This window comes from Schistocerca cancellata, chromosome 9 (assembly GCF_023864275.1).
Source record: "Schistocerca cancellata isolate TAMUIC-IGC-003103 chromosome 9, iqSchCanc2.1, whole genome shotgun sequence".
In the NCBI taxonomy this organism is placed as follows: domain Eukaryota; kingdom Metazoa; phylum Arthropoda; class Insecta; order Orthoptera; family Acrididae; genus Schistocerca; species Schistocerca cancellata.
This window is the reverse complement of record NC_064634.1, coordinates 132631645-132652520: the sequence shown is the minus strand read 5'-3', so window position 1 is coordinate 132652520 and position 20876 is coordinate 132631645. Positions and strand designations below refer to the sequence as shown.

At 37.3% G+C, this 20876-nt stretch overlaps 1 protein-coding gene across 1 annotated transcript in view; it reads right to left on the bottom strand.

The window, feature by feature from the left end:
• LOC126100375 (protein FAM76A) overlaps positions 1 to 10923 on the bottom strand; it is a 75009-nt gene extending 64086 nt beyond the window's left edge. Inside the window, exons 1-2 of the mRNA XM_049910983.1 lie at positions 10713 to 10923; positions 10461 to 10525 (exon numbers count right to left, since the gene is read on the bottom strand). Coding sequence (XP_049766940.1) covers positions 10461 to 10525; positions 10713 to 10799 — 152 coding nt within the window. The 5' untranslated portion in view covers positions 10800 to 10923. The remainder of the gene's footprint in view (positions 1 to 10460; positions 10526 to 10712) is intronic.
• Between the last annotated feature and the right edge of the window lie 9953 nt (positions 10924 to 20876).

Genomic DNA, 20876 nt, shown 5'->3' with positions numbered 1-20876 from the left:
GTTGATACTGTAACCGAAAGTTTAAATTTGTATTAATATCTAGGAGAAGTGAAAGTCCAGGATGGAACAATGACAGTATTATGAAATGGATAGATTACTACTCACAACATACATGAGACATTGAGATGCAAACAGGCATAATGAAAAGACTGTTATACAGTTAACAGTCTTTTTATTGTGCCTGTTTGCAACTCAACGTCTCCTCTATATGGCGAGTAGCACTCGATTTTTTTCATAATACTGGTGTCTTGCAGAACTAATTTACAAGATGCTTCAGCACAACCACATTAATCCGTAACTGTGATTAGGCTATAACATTTTTACTGTGCACTACTATTCTTTATGTTATTGGCAGGTATACACAACAGGATATGAAGGTTAAAAAGGGCAAGGGAAACTGCAAACAACTCTATACATGGCACCAAGTCCAAGGGGAAAATACAAACTGCACTTGCAAGGGAAAGCCAGAATATAGATGCAAAAAGATACAAATTGCCTACAGCATGATAAATAAGGTACCAAGTTTGACTATAATTCTTCATGTACGATTTGAAGGAAAAACCAAAGAAAGGAAATAAGAATCTCACCCTGATGATTCACCCATAACTACAGTTTTAAACACATAGATGAATTAATCAAATGAATGAATCAAATAGTAGCAAGCACAGAATTTAACTAACGGAGAGAAACAATCACAATCAAAATTCTGATTATTTAGTGAAGTCCTGAACAGGACAAAACAATCAATAAATCATATTACAAAAATAGCACTTGGCAGGAGAAATACCCTAAAAACAACAGATGGGCAAGGAAATGAACACAAGGTGTCTAAAAAAGGAGAGGAAAGGGTGGAGGGGCAAGCGTTGGATAAGATTTGGGTGTGTTAACCAAACTTCACAGTACTGCCCAAATGCTTTCATCCGTGATGTAACTGCTTTGTGCGACATTATGATGGTGTGGTGTATTCGAAATGAATTGTGTTTATATGGACCATACTGCAGTATGTGGTGATACTCAACAGCGTGGGAAGTTTATGTTTCTACATTGTTTGAGGCTGACAGTTATTCTCTGGCTCCTTGAGAGCTGTTGTTGAGAATAATGCTGGAAGAATTTTTGGTCATTCGTTAGTGAGTTATTTTATTGTTGGCAGTTGTGGGTAATAGATTTGTTTTCAGGTTTGGTATTATTAGAGTAGTATGTTGTTCATTGTCAAGGGATTAATTTCATGTTCCAATTTTTGTTAGTTATGGATACAAGAATGAAGTTCACAAGTAGGATTCTGCATGCTGCAATGGGGGACAACATGTTAGCCCTGATTAAATTCCCTCTGTTATTCGGTTTAATTGCTGACTCTGTGAAGTTCTACATTTACAGAGAAGTATGAGAATGTCCAAAATTGTTGCATTTCAGACGTGGGAGCATTAGTAGTTATTTTGGTATCTCTACATTATTAAGACTACTACATGTCTAGTTTGACCCCACCCACAACCCACCTAATTTCTACAGTTACCCCATCAGTTTCATGTTATTTCTGCAATCAAATGTATTTAATATTATTTGTAACTGTTCGCATGCATATTGAAAGCTATAATTGTTGCAATGTTATACAATCTTAAAATAGTCCTCCATCTTGATATCAGCATATCTTAATCTCTTCTATCCCTGTCTGAAGCTGCCAAATTGTTAATTATATCACTTTATTTTCCTCCCAACTATTTACCATAATCTTGTTCCTATGTTTCCACCTTAATCATCTCTCCTCACTGGTTATCCTTTAAACCATTTTGCCTCTGTAACATTACACATAACATCTCTCCTAGAATTTGTTTCTTGGTCACTGTAATTTCATAATCTTGATTCCTATTCCGAATACTATTGTTGCGACCTCTTCTGGCATCTTGGTTTTTATTATTTTTATTTTTATTTTTATTATTATTATTATTATTCTTTTGGCAACTTCCACAAGTTAAGGTTAAGGTACGTCCACACGATGCCTCTTTTCTCATCCGCAATCACAGACGTCTGTAAACAAAAGCGCATGCACAAAAATTAGTACAAAGAATGAAAGGTAAGCACATGTATTGTACTGTCCAAACATTGCTTCACTGTGCAAGCAGGCTGCTAAGAACCCATTTGTCTGCTTGGCTGTCTGTACTGTCTTTATTGTAATTAAGGGCAACAGAAAAAGAAAACATTAAAGTGGTAATGGGTAAAACAGCACATAAGTGTATGAGAAATACAAACTTCGTGAGATTCTGTTGACAAATTTCAGGAGGTCACAGTGAGATTTGAAATTTTCTGCTAGGGAAACTGCAGCAATACGGCTGGCAATAACGTATCATTATCTGGCAACCAGTGACATATCAGTTTGAGCTATTTATTTCATACTACAGAACAACAGCATTTCGGTAAATGGTAATGAGCTTTGGCATCATTGGCCGGGAGGCCCCTTACGGGGCATGTCTGGCAGCCTTCGTTATTTTTCCTCAAACTGAGAAATACTTAAGGGAGGTTCTAAGATGTTACATTATGTGAAGGTAGATTGACTTTCAGTATATTATTAGTATTTAATTTTATGAAAAGTTGCCTACACAACTTCAATGAAAAAAGATTATACACACATTAAGATGCCTTGACTCAACAAACTTGGGAATGCTACAGACCCTAGAATCCATTAGAATGGAGGTTGTGTTTTCATTTTTTATCAATGTCCTTCATTCCGATTTCTATTGGTTTGTTGAGGAGCTACTCCGACTTCATATTTTTTTTCTTTTCTTTTTCTGGTATTACGGCCCTCACTTGCGTAATTAAATCACCATAACAGGAATACCTATGCACAATTTTCTATGCACTTTTCGTAAGTTTGTAGTCTCCTCTCTTGATTTCCTACTTTGAGACTTATCTTCTTCTTTACAGTAATACGATCAGAGACTTTATCCAACACTTGACGCTAAGCGCATCACACCTCAAATTTCTACTCAAATACTCTTTAGAAGTGGCATTCCATGACTCCTCCTGGTTTTCAGTGTGCTTTCTTTGGAGTCAACAGACATTACTGCTCATAAATCGTCTTAAAGCTTAACTTCAACACATTACACAACGAAACACATATTGGCCCCACCTGCCTGTCGTCAACTGAACAGTGCACGAGATCACAGCCAAACTCGGGTTGCAATGCACTGTGACAAAGACCCTCCAATTCGAAGAAATAATGCAGCCACAATTATGCTTACCTGCTTGCACTGTTGGAAATGTAAGCGGATGTGCACAGTTGAACTGAAAAAAGGCATTGTGTGGACACACATTTAAGCAAGTAGGTGTCACACTGGAAAGACATCAGACTCAGATTTAAGAGGACGGTTGTCCAAATAGCTGTCCACCCATCCAAATTTAGATTTTCTGGTGTTTCTTAAGTTAAATGCTGGAATCGTTCCTTTGTTGTCCCAGTTTGTTGTCTGTTTCACACTAAATTCTTACTGCTATTAATCAAGCTGATACACGTACCCCTTTCAATTTCTAGACAGCTTAAATTCTGATGACATTTTAACCTCTCAGTTCTGATTGTGAAAGACAGTAAATAGGACTATATTATCTGTTTATGCACTTCCCAGAAGCGTACGTCTCCAGAGAGGATTTTTAAGCCTCTATTTGAATGTTAAACTACCTTGTGTTTTCAAGAACTGAAGTAAAAAGTTGTCTTCACACCATTCGTATAGTTACTTTAGTATAGAGAGGGTGGGCATCTATGAGACAGCATGATCTGTAGTGAGGATAAGTGTCATCTCTACAAAAGTAGGACGTCCTTTTTACATGTAGTGTATTAACTGGAGGTACTATATATTTTGCCCCCTAAAGAAAGTACTCGCCAGCAGTTCTGTCTCATAACTTATTACTTCAAAACGTAACACTGATTACAACCATCCTATCCTTAACTTGTAAATTTCAATGTTAAAAAGAAGGAACTCTTAAAACTTCACAGAATAACTGTATTTAATTCCCTAGATTATATGACAGTTCTGAAGATTTAGGTAGACCACTTTACATAAACCTGTAAAAGAAAGGAAGAGTATGCCACACGTACTTTCTGGAAAAATGTCATAAGTCATACTGATCCCACTGCTCATCTACAAGTAACAAGCTTCCAGAGTATCACGTATCTGTTGATTGAGAGACAGACAGTATGCAAGCTTAAGATAAAACGAAAAATAAAATTAATTCACAATGAATAAATCTAAATATGGCAGATGGTATCTAGAGAGAGTACTTGGACTGACAAGCTATTCTTTAAATCAATACCTTACTGTAAATGTTCAGCTTCAACCACCAGCTCATTATTATTACAAACTTCAGTTCCTTTCAATTGTGTTGCGAGAGCACCCAACTAAAATCATAAAATTTACAAGAACGGAGCAATTTAGAACACAATTACCATGAACTTGTTGTATTAAATTTTACATCAATTCTGGTAAATGTCCTTGCAGAAAGGTGTTTACTATTTTAATTCTAAGAAGACAGATTTCAGCTTGCTTGTTGTTACTAGTCAAGAAACTAACACAGATAACTCTTGAGCCTCTGATTTCAAATAGAAGTCAGTACATCTTGTGAAACTAAAGAGCAATTTGATGGTCTATTGAACCAACAGCAATAACATCAGTGAGTTACATACTGGACATTGCCATAAACCAGTCATGAGATGTTTTTGTTGTGTGGTACAGGAAAATAATTTTGATGATATGTAGAAGGCGCAATGTCACACATAAGGGCCTACTGTCTAATTATGGCCCAGAAAACAATGTATTTTTACTTTCAAATTCCTGAGAATCTCTATGTATTAAAGCTACTAAACTTGACCACAAAAGAAATAATGCTAAAGAGGGCCACCCAGTTCCATAAATAAATCAACATTGGTCGAATACTAGGGAAGAATTTGTATTCAATATAAAAAGAAGAAGACACCAACTACCCACAAGATAAAATAATGGCTACAAGATCTATGTGGATAAATGAGACCAGAAGCATCAGACAAAAGAGGTATCTTGAGGCAATATTCTTTTTGACCAGTACAATGGCGTATCACAGAGCCTAATCACCACTGCAGACTGAAAAATTTGCTAAGTTACAGAATCACTTTCAGGCTGTGCAACAGAAGTAATACAAACACATAATCAGAACTATTGCAAATAAAAATAAGGATGATTTCATCTCAAATCATACAGGTCTTGTCAACTCGTGGTCATGAATTTCCCCGGGAAAAAATATATATTAGACCTCTATATCGTAAGTGTTAAGAAATAAAGTATTTTCATTTTACATTAATTTTTGAAAAACATATGTTTTGTAAATAACTTTTAAAACAGATATATATCAAAACAAAAGTACTGGAGACCTGGCAGATGTTTAGCGTTAAAGCTCCCTCTCAAAGTGTTGAAACTTAGTTGATACTAACACATATATGGGCTTCCTTTAACTTACAAATTTAAGACAAAAATATGAAATTTAAATTAATTTTTCCACTTAAAGAATATTGTAAATATTTATCACTAAAAATTTAAAAAGTTGCATCTTTGCAAATTATTTACTCGCAATCCCCCATCCGAAAGCTTTTGAGAATTATGCGAAACACTGTTTGGTTAATACATTAGTATTTACTATGAACACAGTGTGTAAAGTGTTAAAAAAAATTTCAACATTCTACATATTTTGCATCACTGAATTTCTAGCATAAAATATGCATGTTGGCAATACTGTTTCCAGTGCTCTTCTGTTTATAATAAACAAATGAGAACTTGCACAAAAACCATTCTGCGTCGAGTTTTGTGTCTGGTTTGAATTATTTTGAAGATACAATGTCAATGAGGAGATGCAGAAGTGAAACAGTGAGGTGTGTGGACAAGAGCCACAAGAAGGTGGTGTTTAACAAAAGTGAAAAACTCTTCCCAGTGGTCGGAAATAAGTCAAGAGGTATTGCAGAAATATCTTGGTCCTCATGTAACGATATTAGCATTACATCCATTGTGCAGGAATTGCTAACTAACTACAAGAAGAAATTTAGTGACAATCCACCTGAACGATCACCATCACCCGAATGTGAAACTGAAGAAGACAATGCAGACGTTTACATTCCTAGGTGTGAAGTAGTTGATGTGTTGAATGTTAGTACTTCTTCTGTAGCCCCTACCACATCCCCCCTTAAATGTCCACGAAAGGTAAGAAGCACAAGAAGAAAACAGTATGTAAAAAGAAAAGTGGAAGAAATTGAAATAAGTTTTACAAAAGTAACATGTTCAAAACTGTGACATGTATAATGTAGATGCACTTGGTGCAGAACCTGAAGATAGTGATATGTACACAAAATGTGATGTGCTGTTTCAGAACCTAAATATTGCTATCTCAGCAACATCCTATACTGAGAAGGTACAGATACTGACCCTGATACCAGGTAGCTATTCTAAGCAGCAGATACAGATATACATATCCACTTCCTCACATTATCTGATTTCAAAAGCTCATAAAATAAAGAATGAGAAAGGTACCTGAGCCTGCCCAGATTCTTACTGTGGGCATCCATCGTAAAATGATAAGCTTACTGTTGCTCCAGAATATTATTTAAGTGATAACAAAGATTGTAGCAGGCAAAGTCCTAATCAAGCTCATGTAATCTCTGTTAGTGAAAATCATGAAAAAGTTAGAAAGATATACGGCAAGATAAATATGAGAAGCATAGCTCCTAACGAAAAAGGAGAACCCGAATTTGAAAATTGGTCTCACAAAATTCCACTCCTTACGCCCAAAATGGCTAAAATGCCAGCCAGTTAAGGAAATATACATATATATTTAAAACACTAATTTGAAATTTGTTTTTCAATTAAGCAGTGTCACAGGAAATAAGTAAGCCTATACAGAGATGGACCTGATGCTTTTGTGTGTACATCAAGAGCTGCAAGATAAATGTTAGTTGTAGGAGGGCGCAATGTGTCCTGGTGCTGTCTTGAAGCATCACACCTTCAGGATACTGACAAGGACATAACCTGTGCATTGTGGTAGGGAGTAGAGTTGGTGAAGAAGACAGTAGAGCCAGAGAAGTTTATTACAGAGGTTAGGCATTGGGTCATGAGAGTAATAGCTCACCATCACATCTGGAGGATCCCGAGCTAGGCCATACATAAGTTTAAGAGAAGCCTAAAGGATTTATTGGTGGCCAACTCCTTCTACTCCATTGATGAATTTCTTAGTAAAACCAACTGATTTGTATATAAGTACAACATAACTTCTGCACAATTTCAGTTCAGTAATGTGTTCACTGAAAATTTGTGTGTGTGTGTGTGTGTGTGTGTGTGTGTGTGTGTGTGTGTGTGTGTGTGTGTGTAAGAATAAGCTAACTTCTGCACCATTTCAGTGCAGTAATGTGTTCATTGTAAATAAGAATTACAGTAGTTGTATTACATGTTTATTACCTTATAAATAAATAAAAAACTTTTTTATTTTAAATTCAGTGCATTAGTAGTTGTAAAATGACTCTTAGTGTTCATTAAAAAATGACGATCATTCCACTTGGGACCTGTGGAATGGTACATTAGCTTATTTGTTTTAGTTGTAAATATTTGTCAAGTATTGTTGTTTTTCTGACATGTTCCACATCCTGGAGGACCTCCTCACTACGGATCAATTAGAATGAAAGTAAATCTAACCTAATCTAAGTAAAATCAGCCATATCCCAGACCATAGCAGAAGTAAAATCAGCCATATCCCAGAATACTGAGACATTAGTTGTTGTTCATTTCGACTTTGCTGAGAACTGGTCGACTACTTTCAGAACGAAATTGAAAGTTACCACTGGCACACATTAAATGTATCAATATTCACACGTGTTGCTCACTTCCTTTGGAACATCACACTGTTTTGCTATTGTCAGTAATGATCTCATTCATGACAGTGCACATGCATTCTATGCTGTCAGCATAACTGATAACATATCATGCAGAGGGAATGCATTTCCTAAACATGTGTATTTGACTGACGATGCAGCATCTCATTTTAAAAACCACTTTCAACTTTATGATCTTAGTCAACATTGTAGTACAGAAAAAAAAAGATATTTTCAGCAACAGGTCATGGAAAAAGTGCATGTGATGATGTAGGAGGTCTCTGTAAACATCTTGCAACAAGATTTGACATCCAGTATGAGGCTGTTGATGCTGTAAGAGATGCTACTGCACTTGTACACACTGTATCAACATTAGTAACAAACAAGAAACTCTTAATTCTAAATGAAAGTACATTAAGGGAATTCCATTTAAAAAAGAGAGAAACCTGTGGCAGGACTTCAATCGAGTTACTATTGGGCTGTATCCCAGAGTGGCACAAACATTGAAAGAGCTGATTAACCACAAAATGCAGCCTGTTACTGTGTGTGAAATGCAGGGACCACAGTATGTATTAGAAGACTTTGCAGTGAGCCACTTCATTTCTTGTGTGTATGACAATCAGTGGTGGGTGAGACAGAGCTGCAAGATATAACACTGTCCTCTTTGTGACCCCACCTAGTCCTGCTAATGCTTTCACATGGCCATCATCAAAAATCAGTGTGCAAATTCAGCTCGGCTATTCAAGTTCAAAGAGAAGCAAACGGGTGAAAAAATGAACTCTTTTCAACAGTGCAGTTTTGACTGTTACATTGTAGGCAATTTTAATTCATGGAAAGTCATGAAGAAGTAAAATCATGACAGAAGACAATAATAAATTGACTCTATACCTCATTTTTGTTATAAAATGCCTTTGACGAAATTTATTAATTGTTTTCCCACCCAACTATAATGTTGCAAAGTAATTATTTTGATTCAGAAATACCAGTTTTGCACGACACTTACTTAAAATCAGCAATCAATTTAAATATTTAAGTGTCCATGATCTTCTGACCTTGAGAGTAGAGCTAGGCCTACCTAAAAAATTTCACAAATTTTTACAGACAAGTATTGCCCACTCTGATCATACATACCCCAAGTATTATGACCAACTAACATACCATGAAATTTTAGAACATTTAGGATTTTCTAAATACCAAAAAAATTTCAGAATCTTTCATCTTTATGTACAACGATTTTGACAGTTTAAGAATTTCATGTGTTAATGTCATTGCTGTCAGTTAGCAGTCCTTCCACTTTATCATTTCTCAAGGCAGTTAACATTCAGCAACTATTCATATTTTCAAAACATAACTTTGAGATTCGCAAATAGTTGAGAGAGAGAGAGAGAGAGAGAGAGAGAGAGAGAGAGAGAGAGAGAGAGAGAGAGAGGTGGTGGAAAAGGGGGGGGGGGGGGGGAGCGCTCAGTAGTGTGTATGCACTTATATTTCATAGTATTGGAAACAAAGTATTTATTGAAAATAAGTTCAGATCTCTTATCACTTTTGGTTTCTTTATTACAATTTTTCACTTTCCCTTTTGTTACAACATATTCACAAATAGGCTCATTTAGAGAGGTATCTAACATTTTCCAACAAATCATCAGAAAATCAAAATATTGTAGTTTTGGAGAGGTATCACGTGGAAATTCAACATAGATTTTTTCTGGCAGCAAACTTTGAAATAGCAATGTGACACATTCACTTTTGACCTCTATGATGCGAGATAAAATCGCCCATAAGCTACGAACAAAAAGTATGGAAATCATACTTTTCGGGAACCTCACATTAGTTCACTGGTACCACAAGAATGCAAATGAGACAAACATGGTTACAATAGTTATTGCGGATAGAGACAAACCTTGGGAACCTGCTGTGTATTACCAGAATAGAGTCATGGGCAGCTTTGCACTGCTTACACAACACAAAATTTTGTTCTTGGTACTAATATAGCAATAAAAATGTCTATTGATATCTTCATCATGTAGGATAAGATAGTTTGTTGTCAGTTGTTCCTTATGGGGTTTGTTACATAAGATTTATTGCTCTCTAAAGTAAATCTATATGCCAAACTAAATATTTAAATATATAACTTCAACATACTTAACTTACCTTACCTACCAAAATAAAAAAGGGGACAATATGAAAATTTCGCTTATCTCATCAAAGGAGCAGTCTATAGGATTCGAAATTCAATTTATACACTAGTTTAATGCGAGACGTTGGTAGTCATCATCATCATCAAACCTAAGGCAGGTTTAGGGTCAAAACTCATTCAAGAGTTTAACCCTGCCACATATCCGCAAGTTATTTAAACGGTAACAAATATCCTACACCAACAATAATACGGAAGTGATCTATAGTTCGCGATAAGAATGAAAATATAGATCAGAAAAGTTGTCACTAAGCACTTCTCTGAGATTCACTGCTTCGTCAATAATGGTCTGTTTTCATTCGATCAGCACAAAATATTTCCATGACGGAATTATAAATTGCTCATCGCATCATAGCTTATAACTAATGTAGCAAGCAGCAAAATGGTTCAGCTAAAACGTCTTACCTTGTCTGCTGAAATTCAGACCTGCAGTAAGTACACTTCACAACTGGAAAAGCGCCACGGCATTCCTAAAACCAAGTAACAAACTTATAACACCTTCACTGAGTGTTGACGGTCTTAACTCTACAAACGCATATCAACATCACACTAGAAGAGATGAAAACAACTCAAGTAGAGTCGATTCCATATAAATAACTGGTAAGAAAACATGGAACACCTAAAACTACACCAGTAAATCTATTTCGCAAGACTTACTTTGCACAACTGTTGGCCAACGGAAAGTTCCTCGAAAGGATGCCTCGAGAAACACTTAGAGCACGCAAATAAGGCGGACATGTTCATTTTCTAGTCTGTTCCCCCAAGAATCATAACAAATTTTAATTTACAAATTTGTACAATTAAAACACAATGCGAAACAAACTACAAATCCACCAACCGACAGCTTCAGCAGCTACAACGCCACAAAGATATGACTTACGGAGCAAAGATGAGCAGAACAGAAGATGAACGTGCGGAGTGGAAAACATTCGCTCTATTAGATGTGCAAGTTTCCTCCTGTTGCTGAGTAACATCAAGGAGTATTAAAACAAAATTCTATATCTGAAAAGACAAATGACATTGCATAACGTCACAATTGCTATGTGACGTTCAAAAATTGTCATTCGTTTTGGAAAGTATCTTGAGCTGTTAGGCCTTTTGCGGACAGTGTTATTAAGTTAATGTTAAAAAAAAGAACGATGTAAGAGGAACCCAAGCCTTCAACAATTCGAGAAGTTCAATATTTTACATTCTTTCAACGTGAAGAGGAGAAAGTAACTGCGCCACTGTCTTTTCCAATCTCGATGTAAAAAAAGCCTGACCAACAAAATCACTGCATCATTGCTAATATCTACCTCCACGAAAAACCTACTGATTTTTATTCTTCTGAACCGGAAAGAAGTTAAAATGAGTGTGCAGCTGGATGTCACGCAACCCTGGGTGGACGATGCAGCCGAAAATTGCAGTGACCAAAGAATTGATGGCGGAGGTAAATCAAGTCTTTTGTAATTGTTTAAGTCGACTATGGTTTCCTTTATGGAGATTTAAATGTTACACATTATTTGTTCTGTTAAACTGAATGTTTGTTTCGCCACTGCATAATTTTACCCTAAGTATAAAGATCTAATTAGTATTATTTTTACTACAACCTATAATGTAAAGATGTCATTATAGAAGATGACTACATAAGCATAAATATGTGCACCCTAGACAGCTAGAAATCAATTATTGGTTGTCATATCACAAGCTAATCAAAGATTTCGACTTACTGCCTTTTCTGCATACCTTCTTTTAAATTTTGCTACTTCAATGAAGTTACATATTGTACTTAACTAGCCTTTATTTATTAATTAATTAATTTCGTCTTAAAATCAACTATGCAAATAACAAAGTGATTATTGTTGACTGCCCTAATGACAACGGACTTGACGTCATAAATATTGCTGGCTGCAAGATCATTAGTCACTTCGAGTATTTAGGAGCTGTTGTCAACTGTACTGGAGATTGTGAGCCTGAAATCCGTAGGCACATTTCAATTGAGAGAAATTACACAGCAAAACGTGCTTGCATCTGGAAGGACACCTCCTCACCTCCGAGAAGAATCTCAGGCTCGTGTGAACTCTAATCTTCCCTATCATGACCTATTCAGCAGAAATTTGAACAATGAAGGTGGCGGATCCTCTCAGGAGTGATGCTGTGGAAATATGGTGTTATAGAAAACGACTTCTATTACCTTGGAGAGCACATCAAACAGATGAATAGATTTTGGGGCAGCACAGCATCAGAACAAGACTGTCAACTCTTTTCAACAAAAATCTGTTGAAATATTTTGGTCACACTGCCAGAAAGCAAGAAGCAATGGAAAGAACATCGATAGCGAGAAAATTCGATGGCTAAAGACCTAGAGGATGCACACCATTATGGTGGATAGAGCAAATTCCACTACACTGTTGTGTAGATACACATGTGACACTTTCATCATCTTTGCGATATACCCACATCACAGATGCATGTAACACAAAATACAAGTAAAATATTGTTATAAATATTTTAGCAAGCACCCACTAATATTAGGAACATAATCCTCAACAATATGTTTTGAGAGTCAAGCTCATGCCATCTGGCTTCATATGCTACATAAGGATGCACTTCAGACACACACAAGGTCAAAAGTGATTTTGAAGTGCATGTTTATGCAGGTTTAACCTAAGACAGCAGATGATGTCAGCATGACTCCAAAACTCATTGCTGAGGATTATGTTCAGAATATTAGTTGTTCTATACTAAAATGTCTACAACAATTATCTGAACAAATGCTGCCTCCAGTAGTTAAGATAGGCAATATTGGTATAATTAAAACATATTCTGCTCCCTTATCAAGGCTAAGTGTACTGCATTTCAGGAGATTCGAAACTAATCACTGGACATGAGTAATGGACATTTGGGCCAGTAATCAGCATTGCTAACCATTAAATCACAGTGGCAGTAGATGCCCACATTTCAGTGGGATTATAGTCTACAAGATAAATGTCAAAGTAGTCTTATTTGTTTATTTGTTACCAGTCTGTGATGTATTTACCACATACAGGAGTACTATATATGATGTTTTGAAAACAAATACTTCAGAAAGAGAACATATTAGCTTATATCAGATCAAAATAATATGTTATAGTGGCTGGCACAAATTCAGTCCTTCAGTATTATCAGAGTATGAAATGAAGGCAAATAATACTCCAAATATACTAATTTGTTCTATAGTGCAACTGCTGCAGACATTGGCTGCGGTGTGTGATTGATTTCAATCAATGCCTGCTCGCTGCCAATGTCTACAGTTCCTTTGTGTCTTCTGAGTTGTGTCCAAAAAGACTTGAGTATCGAAGTCATGGCTTTGAAGTTGCACCCACAATGCAAGTGATGTATATCAAACATTTGATTGCTGAGGTTGCAGGTTTGGATAATGTTTTGCGGATTGACAATGGAATATTGTTTAACATTTTGAAGAGCCATGAGCAAATCTCCTGTAACAGTGAGTTCTAATATTATTACATGGCGCAATTTAATTTCATGAATATGTGCAGTAGAGAAATAGTTACAATTCTGTTGGGAATATGGTTTATTGCTGAACCAAAATCAAAGAAATTGCAAGGATTGTCAAAGAGGATCATGTGTGAAACTCTAGGAAAAAGACCGCTGAGCTGACTGAGACTCTCTGTTCTAGATTTATTGTTCTCAATGCAAAAAAGGACCTCAATTAGAATTATATTTGGTTCGAAAACTTAAAGTTCAGCATTGAGAAAAGTGCAACTATCATTTCGTGATGGATAAGAGATTATACATTGCGAGTGGGTGCTTCAGAAAGTGACATATCTGTGAATACCACCTGTGATTATTATGGATTTAGTCAGGAAGTGTGCTGCATAATTGTATCTAACGAAAGTATTCCCACCAGTGGCAACAATAAGATTGTAGAGGTTGACGAGTTGCACATGACTACTTGCAAGTATGGGAGAAAATGCCACCTTAAACATGATGTAGAACACATTTGGGTGTAGAGCGGGATCAAAAGGGAATCACAAAAGTGTATTATAGCTCGTGTTTGTTCTTGGGATAAGACAGTTTTAGTGCCACTTATAAAGCCTGTCATTCTTCCGGGTACAAAAGGGATAACTGATGTCTTCAAACACTATCAAAAATTGAAGAATGAGGGTTTCAGTCACGATTTTGAGTATCACTCAACAAAGTTTGTATGTTCAGACGATCCATTTGTGCACATCCAAAACAAAGAGCTGCTGCAGAAGTCATAAAAGTTACACATTGAGAGAGAGGACCGACTGGGGGGGATAGAGATGAACTATAGATTTTCAAATACCTGTATATCCGCAATTTATGACTATCAGAAAAATCTCATTCGTTAACAATCCCCTTATATATCGCAAAGACATTTCACTAGTTTATCCCAGATACAGAAATAAAGGAATGATCCCAGCTCCCTACACCTCATGCAGCATTACTCATGCTGAGGATGTCGCTCATGACTGAGTAAGTCAGTCTATTAATTCCTTCATTACATTGCTGAAAATGAGAGCAGTAGAAATTTTTATTATTCATTTTAACCCTGTTCGTAATTTAATGACTTTGTATTCACCGCCAGGTTTGTTATCTGAGTTGTCAACGAGTAAAACAATATCAAAACCTCCCAACTTGACAAGAGAACATTCTACATATACCGCTCTTATGGTGGGTGCCACTTCGATACCCAAGGATTTTTGGAAGTTACCGATCCTGCAATGGTACAGATGGCATCTGTGATGTCAAAGAATCATATACACAGATAAAAATAAACGTGACAATTATGTAAATTGTTTATATTCTGATGTGAAAGTAATGCTTATATTGGTGGGAAACTGATCTTTACTTCCCATGGTCACTGCACAGATTGGCTTATTTGTCGTGATATTACTCAGTCTAAAATAATAAAGAACTGAAATCACCAACAGAAGTATAGTTTCTGATTAACAAATTGGGAAGCCACTGACACCTATCCTTTGGAGGAGATTTAGGAAGTTACTGAGACAGAAAAACATTCTGTGACTATGTTTTGTTCTATCTCATTTTTTTTTCTTGACTGATAATTATGTTGGTTGCTTTTTCTTTTTAACTGTGTATCGCAGTTTTAATTTTCACTACATAATTATGTGTATATGGTTTTTCTGTGACACATCCTTCAGTTTCTGCCAATCCATACATCCAGAAATTTCACTTCTTAAATGATATATGCTTGTTGCCTCTACAACTGTATAGGTGAAGACTTTTTATATTATATGTACTTCGACTTCCTTATGTTCATGTTTTTCTATTTGTAATATGTAGGTCTACTGTCATCATAACAGGAAATATATAATTTGACTGAGTAAAATCACCTGGGGTTTCTTTGCCACACAATTTCGCAGAATCTACGTCATTTTCCTTCCATCTTCTAATGAAGTGCCAATGCCTCTCTTCAAAATTTCATGTGCTGTTAATTTGCAAGGAAAGCATTATTTCTTGTATGTCCACCCATCCTGGGGTGGGTCTTCTTTTCTTCTCTTTTCAGCTACTTTGCTGACTATCTCTTTCTGAATGACATCAAAAGTACAGTAGGTCTGGCCATTTTGTGCTTTGAGGCTACTACATGTGATGTCCTAGATGGGTGGTGGTGCCTCAAAGTTTGTCTTCTTATGCAGTATTCAGCGATATTTAATATTTATATGTGCACTTTTAAACATTTTACACAGCTTGAGCCTCAGAACACTTTATTCATTCTGAATACTGTGTTTAATAGTCTATCTGTTACACAACTACTCTACAACACATCAACAATCAGTTAATGAACTCAAATTAAACAAAAGTATTATAATCAGTTAATGATATCGAATGAAATAAAAGTATTGTCAGAAACCACTTACAAGTAAACTACATTTCGAAATGGAAGGTATTCGAAACAGGGTCAAATTTCCATTTTCAAGACAGCTAACACTTTTGAAACATTAAAAAAAACTCTTGTTATTTGCAAATATCACATGTCCCAAGGTAGAAGATCTTCTTTTATTTCAAGGTAAAAGACGGATCCCAACGGACAAAGTGTGGCTTAACCATTCACGCAGTTTTAAGAACCCAGAAAGAGATTTTCACTCTGCAACGAAGTGCTTGCTGATATGAAACTTCCTGGGAGATTTAAACAAGACTCGAACTCGGGACCTTTGCCTTTCGCAGGCAAGTGTTCTACCATCTGAGCTACCCAAGCACGACTCACGATCCGTCCTCACAGCTTCAGTTCTGCCAGTACCTCGACCCCTACCTTTCAAACTTCACAGAAGTTCTCGCAGACGGTTCTCACGGGCTTAAGATTAATTTACAGAGCATTTAAGGAGTGATACCCTGCTAGAGTTTCATAAAGCCAGGAGCGTTTATGTGAAACTTTGTGAACATGGCTTGTGTCATCTTGGAACATAGGAGTGTATACTCACATCTTACCAAAATGTAGATGTAGCAGAAAGGACAAACTTAGTTAATGAGAATGTTGAAATAAAACATTTTGGCTTAACTCCACAGTGACCTCAATGAGTGGCTCCAAGCCACTATCTTAAAAACACTAACATTACAGAAACACCTACAGTTTGAACTATGTTCTCCATAAACTGCAGGTTAAATGCTTCGTTGGACTGTTGGTGCACTTAACACGTTTCATTTTTTGAGAGCAGGGAAAGTCGTGGCCTTTTGTTAGGTGGGCGACACCGAATGTGTGACACACGTCTCTGGTCCCTGTCAGTTACATCTCCTTATAACCACTGTCCTTATGATGTGGTACATGACTATGAATTGTACACCATTTCTTGTAGACGTGTTGCATAGTCCATGTTCATTCATCAACCAATCTGGCTACATGATTCACAGTGAAATCATGTGTTTCTACCAGTCTGTCACTTATCCATATCGACCCACTTCTGAATTCAAACAACTGAATTGCATACTCGTTTACACTGTCTGACTAGCATGACTTACATTCCCTATGGAGGATCATATGACAGCCTAGTACCAGGTCTATTTCATCTAAATTAGTTCAAAGTGATCAATGCTCTCTTTTAAGTGGCTGATTAATATTTTGCCTATCGAATTTATTGATAGTTCTCGTAGCTACTGGCTCTATGATTATGCACAAATCTATTTGTCAATTTGAATCAGATGTTTCTAGATATTATCATACAAAAATTATTGTCCCATACAAACACTCCAAAGCAGGCTCAGGATTTTTACTGACAGCAACATCAGATGACTATACTACTATAAATTTTTCTGAGGGCTATGTTTGTAAATTTTCAACATAGTTTAACTAAAGGAGGTGTGAATCACAAAAAATTATGGCATTTTCTTTGAAAGTCTTCTAGTGAAGAGTTTTCAGTATTTCTGTTATACTATTGCCCTCTCAAGCATACGAGAAATTGCTCCAGTCTTCATTCACTATGTTTACATGGGGCTTCCATAACCAGATTTCGCAAGCTGATTTCACATTACCGTCTCTGATTAGTCATGTAAACACTCCAAACTCTGGTAATACTTTTCTAGCTTTTCCACTTCCACAATCGATTTTCGCTCCTATACAAAAGCACAACCGCTTTTGTAATGTCCTTGGTTTGTCAGTTTACGTCTTGTTTTCAAATATTTGACTAATATCAATGGGGTGACTTATTGTGCAGTGAAGGAGCAGCGGAAATATTATACTGAAGCTGAAACTGTCTACCTCTAATGTTTAAGAGAAGAGAAATAGCGGTTGAACTGACTAAATCAGAAACTGGAACAGCTGTTTTCCAGCTGCCATATATAACTGGGCTATCAAATCCGCTTCGGAACTCAACATGTAAACATGACAGTGATAAACGGTTTCTGAAATTCGGGTTTCGTCTTTTGGAAGAGATGTCGCATGTAAACATAGTGATTGTTTGTGCCGGCTGGTGTGGCCGTGCGGTTCTAGGCACTTCAGTCTGGAACCGCGTGACCGCTATGGTCGCAGGTTCGAATCCTGCCTCGGGCATGGATGTGTGTGATGTCCTAAGGTTAGTTAGGCTTAAGTAGTTCTAAGTTCTAGGGGACTGATGACCACAGATGTTAAGTCCCATAGTGCTCAGAGCCATTTGATTGTTTGTGCTTGACATACCCGGCTAAGCAACAGCCAACAGGCAACTATCCGCCTGCTCTAATGTCTGCGCACATCACACAAGCGCAAATATCTGTGCAAATCACGTCTGCACAGACAGACTGTAGTGCCCTGACAGGAGAGTGTTGCAAATCTGGCGTGCAAAACGTGTTTAAGTCACTATCGTTTTGTATTTCTCGTCTGTGAAGATACAGTAAATTTTAAAATGGCTGATACACATTGTTTCCTTAGGATGTCTATGGCTGAATTTAGTGAAATATATAGATGATACACACATTTGAGGAAAAGTAAGATTACAGCATTCAGGATAAGCAGACCGCTGCTAATAATGCTTTAATAGTGCAAACAAGAGCAGTAGACCCCTCAGCAAATGCTTATTTGGACATTAATGTTTTGAAAAATTCAAAATGTTTGTATTTCTTCCCATTGCCAGGAGTCACAATGTTGGTATTAATCGTTCGTGTGGTGAAATTACTCACCTCATGCAAGTATTTGCTGAGTTACATGGTGTCACTATAAACGTCTATATATCCATTCATAGATAATTTAGCCATGTCGTTCTTTGCGCCTCTGGCACTTTGTTATCGTTTTCGAGGCTAGTTTCGAACGCAGACCACAGCATAATTTCCTACATTATGAGTGTCCTAAACTGAAATATCCTTTGTGAGAGGGTAGATGCTTGCTGCTGAAAGTTTGTTCCTTGACCAACAGTTGACAGGGATGCAGTAGCTTGAAACTGTCGTGTGGTCCAGAAGTTTTGTGGTGGTTCAGTGCATGTATAGACATCTGCCCAGATAGGTCATTGCATATGGAGTAGCCTTTAGCCTGACCATACATTAAAGACATTTTCAAGTATGGACTCTATAACTTTTGTGAGTGCACTCTCTTTAGTACGCAAAATGCAGTTCCAAGGATCTTATCAACTGTTTCCCTACAATTAAATGTCGGTCCAGTTCATATTTCAACACATTCTTACTCTTATATTTGTATGATATGATGACTAATTATCTTCATTTTTTTCGCTTTCTGTCATTCCTTAGTTGCTTCAAAATGTCATGGAGCTGTGTTCCATCTTTTCAATCAAATGAAAGCCAGTTTGTTTTTTTATCACATATGCTTCACTTCTTTTATTTATAAAACATATTCTGTGGGCTTTAATGCTCGTTTTCTTTTCACACACACACACACACACACACACACACACACATATATATATATATATATATATATATATGTATCCGAAAAGTTATGCATCAGCCTGGGTCCCAGAACTCCACATTGACTGTGGATGTTGTATCACAGACACAGTCCCTTGGACTGTTCAGAGATGTCACTAAACCCACCCAAAGATGTAAACAACTATGCACGAGCAGCGTCTATTAGACGGATGGGGTCCAACAGCCAATCAGTTCCAGTCATTCCACCAGGAAGGAGGTACATGGCTCGTGTTGACTGCAGTTCAACCATACTTAAACGGTCAATATCATGGTTCGATGGCGTCGGCATTGTTACTTTATGCCAGGAATGGCTCTCAACAAGGGAACGGTCCAGGCGTCTTGGAGTGAACCAAAGCTATGTTGTTCAGACATGGAGGAGATACAGAGAGACCCCGAACTGTTGATGACATGCCTCGTTCAGGCCGCCCAAGGGTACTTCTGCAGTGGACGACCGCTACCTACGGATTATGCCTCGGAAGAGCCCTGCAACCAAAGCCACCATTTATATATATATATATATATATATATATATATATATATATATATATATATATATATATATATATATATATACTTTGGTGGCATATCTTGAAGAATAGAAAGAACCCTCAAAAGGCTCGCCTCAATTGCGTTTTTCGGCCACCAGCAAAATTGAGGTATTTAGTGTGCTTGGTCAAAGACGAGTTTGGCCTTAGGAAATGTGGCGTGTATAAGATCTCTTACCAATGTGGAAAATCTTATATGCCAAAACGTGCAAGGACGGTTTGTCAAACACCAGAACACCATCGTTCAAAAAATGGCTCTGAGCACTATGGGAATCAACTGCTGTGGTCATCAGTCCCCTAGAACTTAGAACTACTTAAACCTAACTAACCTAAGGACAGCACACAACACCCAGCCATCACGAGGCAGAAAAAATCCCTGACCCCGCCGGGAATCGAACCCGGGAACCCGGGCGTGGGAAGCGAGAACGCTACCGCACGACCACGAGATGCAGAACACCATCGTCATACACGCCTGGAGAAACCTGATAAATTACCTGTAGTGCAGCATTGATTAAACATGGGACATCGTATGTTTTACGAAAAGACTGAGATATTATCCCCAGCGTCATCTTTCTGGAACCGTGGTGTTAAGGAGGCCATACATATCCGTACGGCGGACAATATTATCAACAAGTATACTGGTTTTCAACAAAGTGCCGCCTGGAATGCAGCACTAGCCGCCATTAAATCAAAACAGGGAAAACAAGAACTTCCGATTCATCAGATTCAGTTCAGATTTTAACCACAGGAGCGTCCAGCAGCACAGTGATTGCCCACAGCACACGCATGGAAGGCCTTTCTGCGGCTCCCAGCAGGGGGCACCAGAAGCACCGTTTTCCTCCAGCTGCGAGCGTCTTCCCGCGAAGCGTATTGCCTGCTCCCAGCCTGATAAATTTCGACGCCGCCGCGCGATAATTATTCTTTCGTA